The sequence below is a fragment of the Marmota monax genome, unplaced genomic scaffold, assembly GCF_021218885.2.
Source record: "Marmota monax isolate L192 unplaced genomic scaffold, Marmota_monax_Labrador192_F-V1.1 WCK01_AAM20220418_F8-fsc00014, whole genome shotgun sequence".
NCBI classification, from domain to species: Eukaryota; Metazoa; Chordata; class Mammalia; order Rodentia; family Sciuridae; genus Marmota; species Marmota monax.
In genome coordinates, this window is record NW_026695222.1 from 21,288,539 (window position 1) to 21,308,534 (window position 19,996).

A 19,996-nucleotide genomic window follows, 5' to 3' on the forward strand; every position below is an offset into this window, starting at 1 on the left:
CTGGGGGGGTGGATCCAATTAAAAATTCATGAATTTCTAAGAACTTACTTGTCTTTACCTGAATTCTTCAGGGAGACTACACTTGCATAGTTACATCTAAAGTAACCCTGCAGTTTGAACACACCAGCATGTTCTTTCCCCACCTCATCTGAAAACGTTATGACAAAAAGTTTTCTCACCACCATCTTTCCACGTGGGCAGATGACAGACATTTCGGCACATGGCCACAAAACTATAAAAATAGTGTTCCAAGTTCTCATCTGACTTCTTGTCCAAACGGGAAATGATGCGGAACTGGGTCCAATCGAAGGTTTTCTTTTCTTGATCATAAACCACTCCAAAGGAAGATACTGTTCTGTAGAAATCTGCTTGTTCTCTTCTAGTCCACCTTGAGATTTAATCAGAGGGGAAAAAAAATTGAACTGTTTTCCCCCCCCCCAAAAAGGCCAAACTACTTATTGAGCACATACTATAAAAGCCTATGAAATCAAGAAAGCAGGTGGACTGGTTTGTCCATTTTTATTTAAGTTAAATTGGGGTTGAGAAGTTTATAACAACAGATCACCAAAGAAGGAACCACTTTTAAATCTTCAGCTCTTCCTTCTGGTATTTACCTCCCTATTTCAAAGTCATATGTGTAGACTTTGCTATCTTAAGTCCTTAATTTTAGGAATTAATCTAATTAACTTCCACTTAAATATTAAATATTTAATATATAATATTAAAATATTAAATGTTAAATATATGCAATATTAATATATATTATATTAATATTAATATATAATATTAAAAATATATATAACATTAAAAATATTATATAGGCTTAAATATCTTGTCTTCTCTTCTCCCCATGACCACATAGAATCAGAGAATTCTGTAGGGATCCTCCAAGACCATTAAGTTTGACCTCTCCATCTTACAATTGACAACTAGGGTGGAGAAGCGAAGTGCTACCTCAGTGCAGCCCCACTCCCCACAGCTCTCCTGGTGTATAGGTAGATTGCCCATGTCAATCATCTCTGGGGTACAAGGATCCTCAATTAACAGAATGACGCTACTGGCTTAGGGACTAGGGTAATGACATGCTACTACTTCTTCATGAGGAGGGCATGGTGCTTTCCACCATAGCTAGGAACAGGATGGGGAGTGTGGTGCCAGTAGAAGAGTGAGGAACAGGGATGAAGTGTTCTGATTCTTCTCTCTGCAGCTATGGCAGGTGGGAGAAATATTTTGCCTGAATTAACAAGTTTCATAAAGTCAGGAGTACAGAAAAATAAGAGGATTTGCTGTGGTGCCCTTTACTTCACTGGATGCTTCATCAAGGGGACAGAGATGTAAAGACTCAAAGAACTGTAGTTTAGCCTATTCTGACCTTGTCTACTGTAGTCTTTTTTTGGTGTGTGTGTGTGTGGTGCTGGGAATTGAATGCAGGGGTCCTCTACTACAGTCCTTTTTAGCTTATTTTGAGACAGGGTCTGGATAAGTTTCCCAGGCTGGCTTTGCACTTGGGATCCTCCTGTCTCAGCCTCCCAAGTTGCTGGGATTACAAGGTATGTGTCACCATGCCTGGTGTTACTGATACAGCTTTTTCTTTCTTTCTTTCTTTCTTTTTTTAAGCTTAATTTTCAGATGAATAAGTAATTACCAGCAATTTATTCTTTCCTGTTGGGCTTGCATTTTATGGTACTTATTGCTCTCTAAGGCTTGATGAAGACTTATATTAGACAGCTTCAATACACACTTTTCCCTTGGTTGCCAGAACTACTACAGGATTTGAAATGATTTGATTAAACTACATCCCTAGAGACTGCAGTCTAACTCAGGGGAAGAGTGGCAAGCTGGAAAGTCACAAAAATCTGGGAAGTGTTAAAAAAGGTGTCCCAGATCTCCTCAGACTCCTCAAAAACCATGATAACACCATTAATGTTAAGGTTTTTTAAAATGAATTTTGATGTCAGAAAAGAACACAAAAACACTTGCCCTCCAGCTATTAGATTTACCTTCTGTCACCCTTACCCAGTGAACAGTTCTGTATGCCCTCTTGCCCTTACTTTTCTTTACCTCTTCTGGGCTTCTTTGTTGATGAGGTCCATTTCTGAGGTTCTCCTGAACATTTCCTCCTGAACCCAGTATCCTTGGTTACCTGGTCCCAGGATTTCAGGTCGGCAGAGCTCCTTGCGGTTGCAGCGCTGGTACACAGTGACCAGACGCCGGAGACGAGCTGTGAGAGCAGATGGAACTGGCCAGGGCGATTTGTCTGGGTCGGAGCCATCCTGGGCTTCAAACATCAGTGAGGATATTAGTATTTATAAACAGAGCTAAAACAAGTGTGACTGTTTGTTTAAATAAAAATAAAAATAAAGCTGACTCAGGAACTTAATTAAAGTAACTGCTATTTTAACAATCAGCCCAGGAGCTAGGCAGAGGGGGAAGGACTGCAATTTTACTTTAGAAACAGCCTTAGGTTGTGGCTGGTATTCTCTCTCAAATACACATGTCCCTTTCTGTGGGGGCAGAATTTGAGGACCTTGAACTACAGCATAGGAATGAGTCAACTCTGTCCCCTTCTCCATATAGAACTATTGGCTTCTGTGTAGTTGGTCCTTCCAACTGCCAAAGCCTCTGGTCAGTATAAATTCAGAAAACATTAAAAACAAAAAACAAACAAACAAAAACTACAAAAACTACAAAAACCAAACCTCTATCCTTAAAAAAAAAAAAAAAAAAAAAATCAATGAAATAATAATTTATTTTTTCCTCAGACTCCATTGTAATTTAAGACATCATTCATTTTAATTTTGTATTTCAATGCTATGTAAAGGAAGCCAGAGCCACATGTGACTCCAGTTAAGTTTAAAAAAGCTCAACTTATGTGATTTTTAAAGAGTCTTCTTAAAAATTAGTGTTTTTATTACATGTAAACTTCAGGATAACTATCAAACTGGGACCTTACTTTTCTTTGCCTTTAGAAGGACACAGTCTCACCTGCCCGGCTGTCATCTTTCTTTTCACCAAATATGGCATCACCTCCATCACTGGAACTTTCCTAGGGATAAACGAAGCCATTCCATCAGCAAAACTGAAGATCAGAAGAAACTGCCTCAGAGAGGCCCTATATAACAGGAATAAGCATGCACAAGAGACATCCTTCCTGTGAACATCTTAAAGACCAAGATGTACCTGATCAACACAGCTTACTTATGCACAGTTTAAAAAAAGTCAGCAAGCAGTTTATTTGAAATAAGTTTTTTCTTCCCCTTGGAATGATTCTTATCATAGAGATAAACTGGCACGCTCTCCATGGCAATTACATTTTACAAGCATTATTTTAGCTGTGAATTTAAATATTTGCTTTATCTTCATCACTTAAAATTCAATACTGTCATTTCACAGATGATATGCCTGCATTTTTTCTTTTTGCTGTGAAAAAGTGTCATGCTCATGTTCATTATGGTTAGCTCACTTCACAGCAACAGACACTATTTTCATAAAACATGACTGTTCAGACATGAGACCTGATGGCGCAAGCCCTAGGAATTTAAAATTAAAATCACAATTGGAAACTCCAAGTGAATCTGGAGTAAGATCACAGGCACAGAGCTTGTCCAAGTTGGTGCATTTGTCAAGTGGGTGCTAATCGGTTCCTTCCTGGGCCCTGTCTTGGTTTTAGGCATGGAACTTGAAAAACTCCTTACATATGGTACATGTGGGAGCTTGGGGATGGGAAGAAAAAACATACTATTTTTTTTTTTTAACTGAACTCTATTTGTAACACTGAAAATGTTTTCTGACTACTATTTTTTGATTGAATGATGACACAGAATGACTTCAGGAGTCAAGACTCTGCTGTATAACAGCACAGGGTCAGAGAGAACGAGAGTAACAAACTGTAGTCTTTATTCATTTTGTGTGGTCCTCAAGTTAAGAATGGTTCTTACATTTTTAAGAGGGTACAAAAAGTGAAGAGTATGTGGCAGAGATAATATGTGGCTCTCTAGCCCAAGAAATTTAGTACTTGGTCTTTTAGTGAAAGGGTCTGATGCCCCTGGAATGTGAGACCAGTACTTTAATACAGTAGGAATGAACAGATTATGTACAACTGTCAGTAGTTAAAATTCAAAACACTCACTCTGTTGGGAACCCTGATATCATGGAAGGGCCCAAGAAAGAAAACTCTGAAAAGATAAAAAAGGACAGGAGTCCATCCCCCTCCCCCCCTTTTTTTTCTTCTTTCTTATGGTATTGAGAACTGAACCTAGGGCATTTTACTTCTGAGCTATAACCCTAGCCCTTTTTTATTTTGAGACATGTTCTCAGCTAAATTACTGAGGTTGGCCTTGAACTTGCCATTCTCCTTGCTATCTCAGCCTCCTGAGAATGGCAATAGCTACTGATACTAATAAAAACTGTTAAGCATTGTGCAAAAAACCTTAATACAACTTAGTTTCATTTAGTTATCTGAACTGTCTCATGAGGTAGGAACAATATTTTCCTCATTTTGCAGATGCAGAAAACAAGCTCTAGAAAAGTTCAGTAATTTGCCTAAAGGTAATATAGCTAACAAGTGGCAGAGCTGGGATTTAAACTTAGGCAGTCTGATATTGAGAGTCAACACTTCAATTCTCCAAATTATCTAAAAAAGGGCAACAAGAGAGGAAAATGTGTTCTGAAGAGTCAAAACAGAACCAGGAAGCACGAGTAAACTCCCTTCCCTAGGCCAGAATTATCTCCGGCCATCTAGAGTCAAATAAAGAGAAGAAACCTCAGGATGATCTACTGTACCATTTTGAAGGGGCACTTAAATGTGCTCTGCCATCCTGTTCCACTATTTAGGCAGTTAAACAACAACAACAACAAAACCCCAAACCAAAACCAAAACTAACTTGCTATGCCTTATAAATCTTCCTGTCAGAACACTTTTGGATATGCTAAGTATTTGTGAAAATTCTTTCAATGCTGAAATTTACAAGTATAGATACTTCCAACTGAGAATGTTTTATAGCCTACAAAACAGGGGCAGTGGGCCTGAGAACAAGCATGCTCCTTATCACACCATAGTAGTGGCTGATGTGGGCATCATTTATACCCCAAACCCATGGGTGGAGGCTCCCAGCCTGTGTGAGGTAGTTACACAGGGCATGCAAGTTTCCCTTCCAGTCAATCCACAGTTTCTTTCAGTGCACAGTAGTAGACATGTATAACCTTAGGCAAAACTCTCAAGTAGAGAAAGCTTCTGGTATTAGCAAGTGTCTTTTTCTGTATCCCATCCTCTCTCTTAAGAAATGACAGGATGAAGAAGACTAAGTTTATCAGTAGCTCAAGTGAAAAATGTCAGAATTTTAGTTAAAATGAATATGTGAAAAGCTAAAGCAGCAACAGTCCTGGATGACAGGAAGCCAACAGGCTCTTGGCATATAGAAGGCCCTTGTATCTCAACTGCATGTTTACATTTAGAACCTCAATTTCTGCTTACATGACTCACTCAGGAAGAAATGTTCATCTCAGAAGTATGAGCCAATTGTTTCAGAGTGAGGGGCCCCAGAAACTGCCAACAACAAAGGATACTGATTGGTTATGACACGCAATTTCTCCATCCTGGGAACACATGTGGTTTGGAATCCAGCAGCCCACTGCTCCCTGGCCTTGGGCAAGTTGTTTTGATCTCTCTCAAGCTCATTTTTTTCTTTTGCAAAATGGAGACAACAGTGTTACCTTCTAGGGTGATTATATGGCACAAATGAGTACAAATATGACAAGAATTTAACCAAGTGCTGGTACAAAGCAAATGCTCATCAAATGGTAGTTGGGACTGAGGAAATACTGAGAAACAGTCCAGCTACTAGATCATCACTTAATAGTTCTCTTTTAACTTGAATATACGCTCTAAGGAAGGCTTCATAATATAGTAACACTGCAGCAATCTGCAAAGGCCTACTGAGCATAGGTAAGTGGTCAGATCCTGTACTCAGTACTTTATATGCATTTTTTCATTTCTTTATTATAATAATTCATTTTAGACAGGAGGAAGTTGTGGGAAAGAGGAGGTTGATAATGTCATTCCAGATTGCACTATTAGTGGTGAACATGGAATTCCAACCCACAAGATCCGACTTCAGAGAGTGAATTCTTGGCCACGGTACAGTACTGCTGTGGTGGATGGAAAAACTCTACAAAGACTTCACATGCATTGTCTGTAACTAAAGTAACTTAATTCTTACTTCCCTACTGGGGCATGGGGCTCCATTTCCTTATCTGAAATCAGGAGGTCTAGTGCCCTTGCTTGTGACTGCCTCTGAGGCTTGCAAGCATCCCCTTTTCAGTCTTGGCCTGGCTGAGGCAGTGGCAGTGCGGACCAGGTGGGACCTGTAGGCACAGGGAATCTTCTATGCTTTCATAAAACCCCAGAGCCAATGCAATAGGTAGTATTTGCTTATTTGTGAAAATCCTTTCAATGCTGAAATTTACAAGTATAGATACTTCCAACTGAGAAACATTTATAGCCTACAAAACAGGGGCAGTGGGCCTGAGAACAAGCATGTTCCTTATCACACCATAGATACTTCCAATTGAGAAATGTTTATAGCCTACAAAACGGGGGCAGTGGGCCTGAGAATAAGCATGCTCCTTATCACACCATAGTAGTGGCCAACTGTCTTCTTATAGTTGGCTAATAAGTGTCAGGAACTTTGCTTGGTTCTGGGACTATGACAGCAGGAAAAATAGAATCCTTACCTTCTGGAGCCCAGTGGTTATGAAACAAAGACAATAAATAGTGTTCCTACAGTATTTTAAGTGCTCTTAAACACGGTGGGAAAACAAGAAAAGCCACCACCTTTGCCAGACCCAAACCAGGTAAGGGAAAGACATCTATGAGGCACCCTGTAAGCTAGATACTGAAGGATGCATAGGGTTTTTGCCAGGAGAACATGAGTTCTCTGTGTATAGGCATCAAGATGTACAAAGGCAGAGTTAAAAAGATCCCACTAAGATTTTCATTTTCCAGGAAAATCAAGCATGCTACTTGTGTATAAACTTTGTACTGAAAGTAGATACATATAAAATGTCATAAATACAAAATCCAAGGATTTTATTATGGAGAAACAGCATGATTTAGAAAAAAATGTGAACAGGGAAGACATTGTTCTTGTGTCTTCTGACTGCATAGTATTTTTTGCAGCTGACTAAAAAACTATTTGAGTTCCCTACATTAGGGATAAGAATAAGGCCTAATTGAAAGAGAAGTATGCTTTGGTGAGTGTGAAAGTATTTCACATACAAAATTTACTATTTGAGTTCAGAGAACTTGCAACCTCTTAACTCACGAGAAAAGACTATTTGTTTGGTTCCTAAAATTTTCTTACAATGAAACATGACCATTTTGGACATAAAATTTCCTTGCAAGTTTTTTTTTTTTTCCTGATATCTCATCGGGCATGATTTCATTTTTCTATCTACAGGCCTTCTGTTCTGGACAGTACCTGAGACCCAGCACAGCCACCTGTGGTAGGAACTGCAGCACAGCAAGGACAAGTCATGCTTATTACAATATAATTATATTAATTGCAGTTGTGCCATTACTTATTGCTACATCTCTGAACAGAGATGCTACTCTCCTTATATACTTATAAGTTTGATAAAGATTTTCACTACAGTTCTGGGCTCCAGACCATCCCAAACCCAAATAAATACAAGACTAACTGGTTCACTGAATCTAGCCAAACCTGTAATCTTGCAGCTAGTAACTGCTTACTGATCAAAAGTGCTACTGGCATTAAAATAGAGAAAGGGCAAGAAAAGGAGTAGACCAGATAACTCAGAAGTCCCTCCCAAGCCTAAAAACACTCCATTTTTCTAAATGTCACATTTTAAAAGAATAAATACAGTGCACTCCAGAAGAGACCACAAAATAGCAAGGGATCTGGAGAGGATATGAAGAAATACAGAGGAACTGGGGATATTCCGTCTGAAGAGATTTAGAGATTAACAACAGTAGCTGATCTCGAGAATGTAAAATCCTATGGAACCAAATGGGAGGCATCACCAATGCAATGGGCTAGCTTAGAAGGTAGCATGTTCCTCTTTTATTCCTGCATGGACTTAGAATGATCCCGACAGTGATGCTGTACAGGAAATGGCACACAATGCTAAGACCCCGCCCATCCTAATGAATGGTACCTCTCTACGCCCCGGTCTGTTTAACTGACCCATTTGAGAGGCCCTTTACACATTACTTTGGGCTTCTTTAACCATGTACTGGGGAGAAAACAACTAACCAGGATCTGCAATGCATACTGGTATAGGGCAAGAGGGTGGAGTAGCAGACCTGGTTCAGACATAGGCCATTCCTCTACATGTGCTGTTTAGCACATACACTAGAAATCAAGTTAAACCTATTTATGATCTGTCCACCTTAAAATCCAGAAGCCACTTCCAACTCCAACTGCTTTTGCTCAGGTTTTAAGGATCTGAGAAGTAAAAGAAATAATATGTGCACTGAGAGGTTGGATTTTAACTGTCAAGACCAGAACCCAACTTCCTTCAGGTCTAGAGTCTAAGGCTTCATGCTGATTCATTTCAATCCACCGTTTCTCAAGGAAACATGTCCTTGGAAAACAATTATTTTCCACTTTGGGAAAGTGGTATCATTGTTACTGTTTTATTTATTTATTTATTTATTTTGTGTTGCTGGGGTTTGAACCCAGGAACTCAAACATGACAGGCAATTGCTCTATTACTGAATCATATCCTTAGCCCCTCATTGTTATTATTATAGGAATCAAAACTGATAGAAGTCAAAGTAAATACTATATATTCTGCAAGCTAGAATCAAGAGAATAGAATAGAAAGAAGTGATAATTCTGGGGTAATGATCAGAAAAGAGGGCTTTGGCAATGAAGCCACTTGGGGACAGTGCTATACTAACCTTTGGAATCCAGAATCCATGGAATCATAACAGAATCATTTATTCTACTGCTCAAAGCCAGAGATTTGGTCAAATGATGCTGGGGCACAGATGATGTTTCAAACTGCTTATGCAAAGTTCCAGAAATTAATTTTAAAAATGCAACGAAGACTTCTCTGGGATATGCACATTTCCCTATTCCTAACTCTAACTACAACTAAAAGCCCTGGACATTATACATAAAATAAATAAAAGTGAGTGCTAGTGGGAAAGAAATGAGTCTCTTGCAACAGAGACTATGAAACAGATAGTTGATAATAGCTGTATATGCTGGGTGGGTTTGAAATATTTAAGTTTAGAAACAAGTTAATGGGATGGTAAACAGCCTTTTTAAAAAAAATCATATCTACCAAAACCCAGAAAAAGATATACTTCTCCATAATACTGTTAATTGTAAAACAATTCAAAGACTTTTTTTTCTTGATTTTTAAATTTTTTTTTTTTAGTTGTAGGTGGACACTATGACTTTATTTTTATTTATTTATTTTTATGTGGTGCCGAGGATTGAACCCAGTTTCTCACCTGTGCTAGGTGAGCACTCCACCACTTAGCCACAACCCCAGCTTCTGTTTTCTTGGTTTTATAACATGCAGATTGCTTAATCACTGTTAATTTCTCAATGTGCTCTATAAAGAAACTCAAATTTTTAACTAACAACAAATAAAAGAAAACTCTGAAAGGTGAAGAAAAGAAGGCAAGGCAAACCAGGAACCTCCGGACCCAGGGAACAACATGGATGAGTTCTCTGGGTTTTTTTTCCTTTTGTCTCATCTATCTTAGATTTGGAGGTAGACTAGCTATGTGGAAATGCCAGAGGCTCCAACAAAAGCCTGTTTCCTCTAGCAAAGGATCAGGAAAAGTTAGGACAAAAACTGCATTACTCCAGCCCAATAACAGAAAAAACTGGCTCACCCCACTTAGCCAGCAAAGGCCGAATGGGGAATCTACATGTCTACCTTCTCTAGGTGCCAACAGGGCTTCCAATTTTCCTGTAGGGGTGGTGCTAGGAAAAGAAAGCTAAGCAGAGAGCCAGGACCTCTGTCCCTGATAGGTAATAATGAGCCCTGTGTCCTTCCATGGTACCAGCAAAGACTAATGTGGGGACTCAAATTTAATTCCTGTTTAACAGGTGTTAAAGGGAATGAACCTGGAATCTGAAGGCCTACCCTCACATCACAGAAACAAAGTGGCCCTCCAAACCTTGTTCCTGTGCCAGAGAGTTGTCAAAGAAGCCCATTAAAATACAAGGTTCAGGGGCTGGGGTTGCAGCTCAGGTAGAGCGCTTGACTAGCATGGCAAGGCCCTGGGTTCAGTCCTCAGCACCACATAAAAATAATAAATAAAATCAAGGTATTGTGTCCAACTACAGCTAAAAAATAAATATTAAAAAAAATTACAAGGTTCAAATAAGTTCTAGGGTTCACAAAATAATACCCTCAAATGTCCAGGTTTCAATGAAGATCACATCAATATCAGAAAGATCTCAAATTGGAGGAAAAAATGAGAGTCAATAGATCCCAACACAGAGATAATAGATTCTTAATTATCCGAATGAAGAATTTAAAAACCTTCAATAAATAATTCTGAACATACTTCTTGCTAAGCAAGTGCAAAGAAACAAAAATCAAAACCAAAGGGAAATTTTAGATTTGAAAAATACAATAAACGGAAGAAAAAAGACTCATACATACATTAAAAAAAAAAAAAGGCTCAACAGAAGAATGCAAGGGAATAAAATAATAATCAGTAATTTAAAAAAAAATTTTTTAGTTGTAGATGGACACACAATATTTTTGTTTATTAATTTATTTTTTATGTGGTGCTGAGGCTTGAACCCAGTGCCTCACACCTGCAAGGCAAGTGCTCTACCATTGAGCCACATCTCCAGCCCTATAATCAGTAAATTTTTAGAAAAATACAAAGTACTCAGTGTGTACAATAGAAAGATAAAGAGATCTAAACAAACAAAAAAAAACCTCTATAGCTAATATTATACTTAACAATGTAAGACAAATGCCTTCCTTTTAATATCAGGAAGGAGGAAAAGATGTCTATTCCAACACTCTAACCCAACACATGATTACAAATTTTAGCCAGTGCAGCAAGGCAAGAAAAGGTAATATAAAGATCAGAAAGGAAGAAAAACTGTCCCTATTTTCAAATGACATGGTGTTGACAAGGAAAATCCCGAGAAATCTAAGGAAAAAAGTTCCTAGAACTGATAAGCAAGTCCAGCAAAGTTGCAGGATGCAAAATAAACATACAATATCAATTGCATTTCAGTATAGTGACATGTGGACACTATAGTTAAAAACACAATGGTATTTACACTTGTTCCACAGAAAATGAAATACTTGGATGTAATCTAAAGCATGTACTAGATTTGCATGTTGAAAACTACAAAATGTTAATGAAAGGAAAAAAAACGAATCTTGAGCTAATATTCTTCACTTATGTGAAAATTGACTTAAAACAGATCATAGACTAAAGTGTACAACTTTAAAACTTTTAGAAAAAAAAATCGAAGAAAATCTTTAGATGTACAAGGAGGCAGGAGTTTTTGATCCACAAGAACCAAACTGATAAGCTGCCTTCATAAAATTAGTGAAAGACAACATGAATAGGCTAAAGTGGCAACCAAAGGAAAATATCTGTAAGTCATCTACCTGAAAAAAGACTAGTATCTGTAAGCTACAAAGAACTAAATAAAATATTAACTTAAAACCCACAAACAACAAAATTAGAATATGGGCAAAGGATATGAAGAAACACTTTACTGAAGAGGACATCAAGATAACAATTAAGCACATAAAACAATGGTCAACATCATTAGCCATAGGGTAATACAAATTAAACCCACAATGATACCAATCAGAATGGCTCAAGTTAAAAACAGTCACAACACCAAAAGCTGCTGAGGACAGAGAATGTGGAGTAAGCAAATCATTATCCATTGTTAATTGGAATATAAAATGGTACAGACTCTCAAAAAGCAAGCAGTTTCTTAAAAAAAAAAAAAAACAAAAACAAATTAAAATGTACCAATTTTACTCTTGGGGCATTTATCACTGAGAAATGAAATTGAAGGTCCACACAAAATCTGTATGCAAATGTTTTCAGAGGTCTTATTCTTAATAGTCAAAGAGTAGAAATCACTAAAATGTCCTTAAACGGATGAGCGATAAAACAAACTATACTTCATCCACACCATGGAATGCTACTCAGAAATAAAGAAATGACTGTATGGCTAACATCGTGGGTGAATCTTCAGGGAATTATGCTGAGTGAAAAAAGCCAATCTCCAAAGGTTACATCTGTATGATACCATTTACAGAACATTTTTAAAATGACAAAATTATAGAAATGGAGAAATAGTTTGATTGTCAGGGACTAAAAAGAGGTGAAAGTGACAAAGAAGTAGATGTGGTTTTAATATAGCAAGATGATAATCTTTGTGGTCATGAAATTTCCTGTACCCTATCCATGTTAATATGGACCTGGACCATATTCCTGGACCCTATCCATGTTAATATTCTGGATGTGATATCATACTATAATTTGTAAGATGTTACCATGTGGTGGGGGAGGGACTGAGGGGAGGACTAGATAAAGGAAATACAGGATCTTTTTACATTATATTTTACAACTGCATCTAAAGCTACAGCTACCTGAAAATAAAAAAATAAAAAATTAAAAAAAATGTTAAATTAGAATAAAAATGCAATGCAATCTGAATGTTTGAGGTTTCCATGATAAAATCATGGGGGAAAGACAGTGCAGCAGCAGCAATGCCACTGAGTCCCTAAGCAAGGGTTCTCTTTGGATATGAAAGAGCACATCTGACTCACCGTTTGTTTCTGGAGGCCATCTAATTTGTCCTCAGCATTGTCTTCTTTATCCGTGCTGCCTCTAAAATAAAAGCAATCACATACCATATAGGAATTATTTTGCCACTAGGATGCTTGAAAGAGAACCCCCTACTCCAATCACTGACTAAAGGGAATATTAGTAGATCCCTTCCTTCACAGGCACTCAAAATCTTAGTTTCCCTTATTAAAGAGACACTAGGAAAAAATGAAACTATCATTAAATGGTGTCATCCCTTCTACAGGGAAGGACTTCCATTCAGCTGAGACTGTGGCACAAGGCTCTGGCCTCTTGATCTACTCAGGCAAGTTCAGAAGCTGGCTGTTCAATACTATCAGAATAAAGGTAATTACTTCCCATCAAGAGCTATCTGCAAATGTGGCTCTGATAAAAGAACAGGTTCTAGACAAAGCTGTGCTAAAAGACTGAGGCCTGATGCACCAGCCCCAGGTCATAGTGGACTGAATCTGCCCACAGAATGACTTACATCTGGCAAAGGATACCTTTCTGGCAAGCTCTTCTCTACCACTGAGAAGGAAGAGCATTTTGCTCTCTGCCATCAGGTGCATATGGCCATATTAGCTGCCTAATGTCTTCTCTCTCATGAACGTTAACTATTTTTGATGTCTGTTTTTCATCATTCTTTTCAAAATTGACTTCGAAATATTCCTGTCCCAAATATGCTTACCTTTGGTGCTCAGGTACTAAAGGCAAGACAATCTCCTACTTTCAATGCTTAACTATAGAAAGAATAGCCCACAAAAATGTAAGCTTTATGCCACATTCAGGTACCTGTCCCAGGTGGTGTTTTCCCTCAACTGGTGAACCTAACATAAAGATCACTAGTCATTTGGGCTTTGTTAACATCTCCCAGAATGCATCTTTATTATTTGTCAACAGAAAATGCCTCGGGGGCAAAGAATAGCATGACAGCTAATGTGGTTTCCCAGGGGTTAAAGAATAGGTAGAAAATTCATGTTAACTCTTTTCTTTCTCAAAGATAGTTAGGGGCTCTGGACAATGTAATTCTCTCATGGTCAGGCCTGACCACAGTCCTTGGCAATGCCAAGTAGTATGGGGGAGAAGTTGGGGCCAAAGGTCTACCAAACACACGCTAAGAGATATGTTACATTTCCTAAAAATATGTATATTTTGGAGAACTGCTGATTTTGGCTATTATGTTACTTTTCCTAAGAACTTATGGCTGTTGATGTTATGCCTACAGTAGATGAAAGTCAGCCAAAGTACATTTTTGCACCAAACCCAAGGATAGGCTAAAATGCACAACCACCAAGCAGTGAGTCCTAAATCTACCTTACTCATGGGCATTACTGGAATTTTAAGGTCAGGAAACCTTTACTTGCTGTGCCTCTTAGTTTTTTGTCAGGTATGAGAAGTCTGAATTCTTCCTTGAGAATCCTCTGACCAGAAAAGAAGTGAACCTGGTTAACAAGTTCAACAGGATGGTAGGCAGCTTGAGGAACCCATGAAGGAGAGGAATTGGTAACTGGTTACACAGTATTTGGAAGTTAAAGAACAGGTCTGAGGCATAGTAGGGTGGATCCAAAGTAGTGATTTAGGAAGGTAGTGGCATTGCAGCAAGGTTTAAGGGAGATGCTGGACACTGAGGAAAAGATAAGCATGTTGGATGTACACGGAAGGGGTTATAGGTTGGCAGTATGGCATCTCACACCACGGTCAACCTACACGCCTTCTCACCTTTCAGGAATGTCTGAGTTACCATCCGTAACACCCTGTTCTGCAGAAAGGGACTTCTCATCTGGCATCCCGACTTTCTCCAGGAAACAGAGTGCTGGGTCTGCTCTCATGGCATTGTATCTCTCATAACCTATTTAAGTAATGAGAAATGTCAGAAGTCATGTTGGAACACATCAAATCTGCCATGGGCCCTAGACAGTCACTTTGTTTTCCTTATTAAGTGAAAAAACAAAACAAAACAAACTCAGACAAAAAATACTGCTTTAGGATTAATTGGCTCCTTTGAGACTTCCTAATAGGGAAAGATTCTGGAGCCAAAGCAGACACCCCCGAGCAGGCCTCACCAAAATCAAGAGCTTATGGACTGTGTGTCTATGAACAGATGCAGGATCCAGATACAATTCTCACCTGTCTGCTGCTTTCAAACAGCAGAAAGAATCAGACAAGTTGGCTTTGCAACCTCTTCCTCATATCCCTCAGCTCTGGATACCTTGTTATGTCCTAAATGGGCCTTCTGTTCTTACAGTCCAATTTTATTCCATGTGTTAGAAAGGTAAGCTGAACAAAATGGGGGACACAAGGGCTGAATTATAAAGAGGATTACTATGATTGCTTATTGGGTTAAAGTAAACCTATTACCTCAGTATTCACAAACTCAGTATGGAACTCTAATTCACACTGGCCAAGGCTTTGGAATCACTTCTCATCAAATTCCCAAAGTCAACAGATGGAACACTTTGACCCAGAAGAAAGACCTCAAAAGGGATGTGAAATAATGAAAAAACATTTTTTTTTTTCAATTCTATAAAATCCAAGCATGAGAATGTGTTTTTTTAAATTGAATCTAATGTTATCTTATAATGAGATAGAATTTGGCCATGTAAAACACTCAAATCTAATGTCATACTAAACTATCTTGGAGGAAACACTTCAAGATCATCAAAATCCTTGTGATGATTCTCCTTACAAATAAAGTCAATCTCTAGTTCTATATTATGCATACTGCATGTAATGGAAGAGCTGAATATAAACAATAATCAGCCTTGTTGTTAAGAACAGATCTGATTTTACTTTGTTTGAGTATTCCATTTTTATCTTGGTTTTGTTTTCATATTACTGTTGATGCAGTTGTATCCTACACATCTGCAGGCAGCACCTGGTGCTTTATCTCCAAGGAGCTGCAGGTACTTCATCTTTTAATCCAAACTGATTTTCCTGACATTTCCATGACAGGTACTGCCCAATGAGGCACATGGCATATGAAATTACAGTGCTCTTCTTTATTCACTTATTCCCTAGGGTAATTATTTGATTACTATAAATGTCTCTCCTGAGACTGTGAGCTCCATAGAAATAGAATCTCTGTTTTGCTTATTATATATGTCTAGTATCCAGCACAGGGCCAAAACACTGCATATACTCAAAAAATACCTGACTGGATGAGTCAGTTTTGCTCAGATTTCTTCTGTTCCAAACATCATGGTGTGTGTTTGGCCTCAGCTCACATCAAAACAAAAATTTCCCCAATACTCTTCCTGCCTTAAGAAATTTCTGTCACTGCCTCCACCTGCCTCTTTTCATGAAAAGAGGGGTGATTCATCTGATAGTAAGATAGTGAAGGCTATTCTCTGCTGTCCTTATCATCGAGGGAGGTTAGCTGTCAGTAAGTGTCCTGCCTTCATACACTTGTGCTTGACATGGCAAGAAGTAGGCTGGGACACTTCTTGTGCCTTCTGGGTAAGTTCCAACTTTGTAGACTTTCTCTTGTTATATATGAGTCTGAAGTTTAGAGACAGAGTCTGCATTCCTATTTCTTAATTAACTGTGAAGCTGGAGGTTCCCTAGAAAGCCCTAATGATAGTCCTGAAAGAGAGATTAGTAGGAACTATTATGGCCAAACAAAGAAAAGCAACAAAATGACAGGCCTTTGAGGGGGTGGTGGCTGTTGCCTCTTCTTACTTAGTATATAAGCTCCTATCTCAGAATGTGAACAGAAATACTCAATTTTTATCTTGAGGAACTTTTCATAAATCCAGGCTGCCCAAGGGGGTGCAATAGTCACTTAATGCAATGGAGAGCTGTAAGGAACATCATTCTGCCTAGGCTTGCTACAGGACCTTCTTGCTGCCGGCTAAAGTCTTGACCAAAGACTTGGCCAGTTCTCCTGGGGTTGGCTTATAGATGGAACCACGGTTTTATCCTCATTTAAGCATGGCTGGAGCTGGCTGTCTGGGGATGGACCTAAAGATCTCCCAAACCCCAGTCCATGAACAGCTGTGTATCTCTTATTAAAGAAAATGGATGCAACACTGTAGCACACAATTAACCAAGGCATGGAGGTGAGGCAGAGGAGGTTTCCTGACACATGATCTCTGAAAAGTGAACTATCTTTAACAGTTGGCTGAACTGAAGAGCAGGTTCTTAAAACGCTGCCAGAGTGAAGATAGAGTTACTAATTTTAGTTTCTTTAAGCTGTCCAGAAACCTCTCTCACTCTTCTTTAATCTTTTGGTTAATATTAAAAAAATATTTCCATGCCATCATCTATGCTTAGATTTTTAAATTAATAGGGCAAAAAATACTAAAGGCATGTAAATTATGTTTGATGACCTTAGAATTTTGCATATATATGAAATGATAAAACCTTTAATTTTCCCTCATTTATTTATTTCTTCACTCAAGAATCATTTGGTGTCTACTGTGCACCAGGTACCAGGAGTATTCAGAGGGAATGAGAGCTGGGAGTGGTGGCATACACCAATAATGCCAGCAACTCAGGAGGCTGAGACAGGAGGATCACAAGTTCAAGAAGTTCAAGGCGCCTCAGCAAATAACTAAGGCCCTAAGCAATTCAGCAAGATCCTGTCCCAAACGAAAAAGTTCTGGAGATGCTGTTTAATCACCAGTACCAAAAAAAAAAAAAAGGGTGGGGGGGAGGAAGATAAACACCAAATAAGTTGTTTGTAGCCACATTAACCGTTGTGAAGTTTCTGAGTGCCATAATGTTCACAGTATTGTCACACAACACACATTCATCAAGATTTCAAAAGGGTAAGGCTCTACTTTCTTTTTTTTTGTGGGGATAGTGGGGACTGATCCAGGGGTGCTTTATCACTGAGACACATCTATAGTCCTTTCTACTTTTTATCTTGAGACAGGGTCTAAGTTCTGAGGCTCATCTTGAACTTGTGATCTTTATCTCAGATCACAACCTGAGATATTATCTCTTTATAGGCGTGTGTGACACCACGCCCTGGTAGATTCTACTTTTTAAGAGAGATATGTAATAGGACTGTGGAATTTTGCAGAAATATGAAGCTTAGTAAAAGATCGCCTGAATCATCTTTCCTGGGGGAGGTGATGCAGAAGGAAACACATTCACTAAAATACACACCATGTTTGAACACGCCAATGAGAAGGGACTTATCAGCCTCAGCATCCCACCAATCCACTGGGATCTCCATGTAGTCAATGTCGGGCAGAGGCACATCCAGTTCCCTGTGGAAGAAAGGGCGCAGGCTCAGCCTTCCTTTAACACACACACATAATACAAATAATAAAAAGCCACTGGCCTAACCCTAGTATTAAGTCACACTCATAACTGCATGCCAAGATGCTAGAATAGTAACAAAGAGGAAGATTCAGAAGGCGGTGGGTCAATGTTTCTTAACCAGACTCTTGGTATCAGAATCTCCAGTGGAACTATCCAAGTATTTGTGCTTCAATTCCAGGCTCCACTTTAGAGAACCCATTGTCAGTTGGCCCTGGGATCTATATGTATAAGAAAGTTCTGATGTGCCTCTTTCGTTGAGAACCACAGCAAAACCCAGTCATATATTGGACATCTGAAGGCAGAAATTCCTCCAAACGATTGAATTCATACTTGACTGAATACTTAAAATGGTCTGTTAACTGTTGGGTAAAAACAGATCACAGATTGAACTGTTCCTGGCAAAAGGAATGAATGTAAGTTGCCTCAGGGTGCAGACATGCAGAGAGTCAGCAGGCTTGTTCCATCAGTCCCTCTGTGAGCTTCTGTCCATGTTCTTAGCATGCACATGTTTTCATTCATCTCTTAGCTCCCCGTCTTCATTCATTTGAGAAGCCCTTGCTCTTTGAAGGTTTTGGGATTTGTGAGGGGAAACATCTACCTGAATGGCTCCTCCCTGCCTGGGATGGTTTCTCTGCAGCATTTGAAAACTGTTTTTCCATCAGGCTGTTACTGTGTCACAAGCCCAAATGTCCCTGCCAGGCCCAGTTCCCCCTGAGGTTAAATGTACTCTGGCTTCCAGTTTTCCAGAAACCCACTGCTCTGTCTGCATAGTGTATGGGCTGAACTTTCTGAAATGACTGCTATTCATGCGTTAGGGCAATTGTTTCATGCCTAGGCATTAAACCTGGACAGGATAAGGGATAGAATGAGAAAGCAGAGGAAAGGAAAGCAAAGAATGGGCAATAGACTCACCCTGTCCATCTTCTACTGAGCTAACACCCATTACTTCTTACATGTCTAAGAAAGCATATGACAGGTGATGAGTATATTCAGATTACTTCTGCCAGGTAACACTAGGTTGGATTTTGCTGCATTTATATGACTTAATTTGAACCTCTTTACTAAAACACACAACCCCCTTATCCCTGCTGGAAATTACTTCAATGACCCCAGAAGGCTATCAAGTATTAACAGTCACTGTGAGAACTGGTTCTGATTATAAGTTGCCTGCCTGCTGGGTAAAACTGTCTATGCTCCTTTCTCCTTTAGTGCTCTTATTTAAAGTCAATGGCATTGCACAACGGAAAGAAAGAGAAAGAAATCAGGGCCCCAGGTTATCTTAAAGTCCAAATAATAGCACTTCTGGTGTTTTCTCTGGGAAGGACCAGTGTGTATAGGTATAGGGCAAATTGCTGCTCTGGGGAAGGTGAAGGAAGCTATCTGGAGATCCCACCTATAAATTACAATTTTCTGAGAGTTTTATCAAGTGGCAACTGAGAGTTTGCTGGCCTCATTCCCTGAAATCTTGGGAAACTTCCACAGGATTCTATAGCTTTTGGAAAATATTAATTTACAAAACTAAGATGCAAAAATCAAACAGGCCACAAAATGTTACTAATATGATTAGTAAATAAAGGAGAAATACTCAAATGCCTAAAAGTACTAGGGTCAAATGGGATTCTAGGTAAAAGTTCTAGTTTATACCTGGCAGATCAAGCCTATTTAAGTAACACCCATGACAAAAATTACTTAAGGTAGAGAAATTATCCACCCCCCCGCCCCCGGTACTAGGGATTAAACCCAGGGATGTTCTACAACTGAGTGATATCTCCAGTCCCTTTTATTTATTTTGAGATAGGGTCTCACTATGTTGCCAAGGTTGGCCTTGTACTTGTGATCTTCCTGCTTTAGTCTCCTTAGTTTTGGGATTATAGGTGTGAGCTACTATGCCTGGCA

The 19,996-nt window shown here is 38.9% G+C and overlaps 1 protein-coding gene across 6 annotated transcripts in view; it reads right to left on the reverse strand.

The window, feature by feature from the left end:
- The window catches only part of Chd6 (chromodomain helicase DNA binding protein 6), a 237,637-nt gene that overhangs the window by 21,232 nt on the left and 196,409 nt on the right, over nt 1-19,996 (reverse strand). For 5 of the 6 annotated variants that reach the window (XM_058575574.1, XM_058575572.1, XM_058575576.1 and 2 more), the window contains 6 exons: nt 17,942-18,045; nt 14,549-14,678; nt 12,811-12,871; nt 2,986-3,046; nt 2,062-2,278; nt 180-388 (listed from right to left, as the gene is read on the reverse strand). In XM_058575574.1, coding sequence (XP_058431557.1) covers nt 180-388; nt 2,062-2,278; nt 2,986-3,046; nt 12,811-12,871; nt 14,549-14,678; nt 17,942-18,045 — 782 coding nt within the window. The remainder of the gene's footprint in view (nt 1-179; nt 389-2,061; nt 2,279-2,985; nt 3,047-12,810; nt 12,872-14,548; nt 14,679-17,941; nt 18,046-19,996) is intronic. The other variant, XM_058575575.1, reaches the window with a different exon arrangement.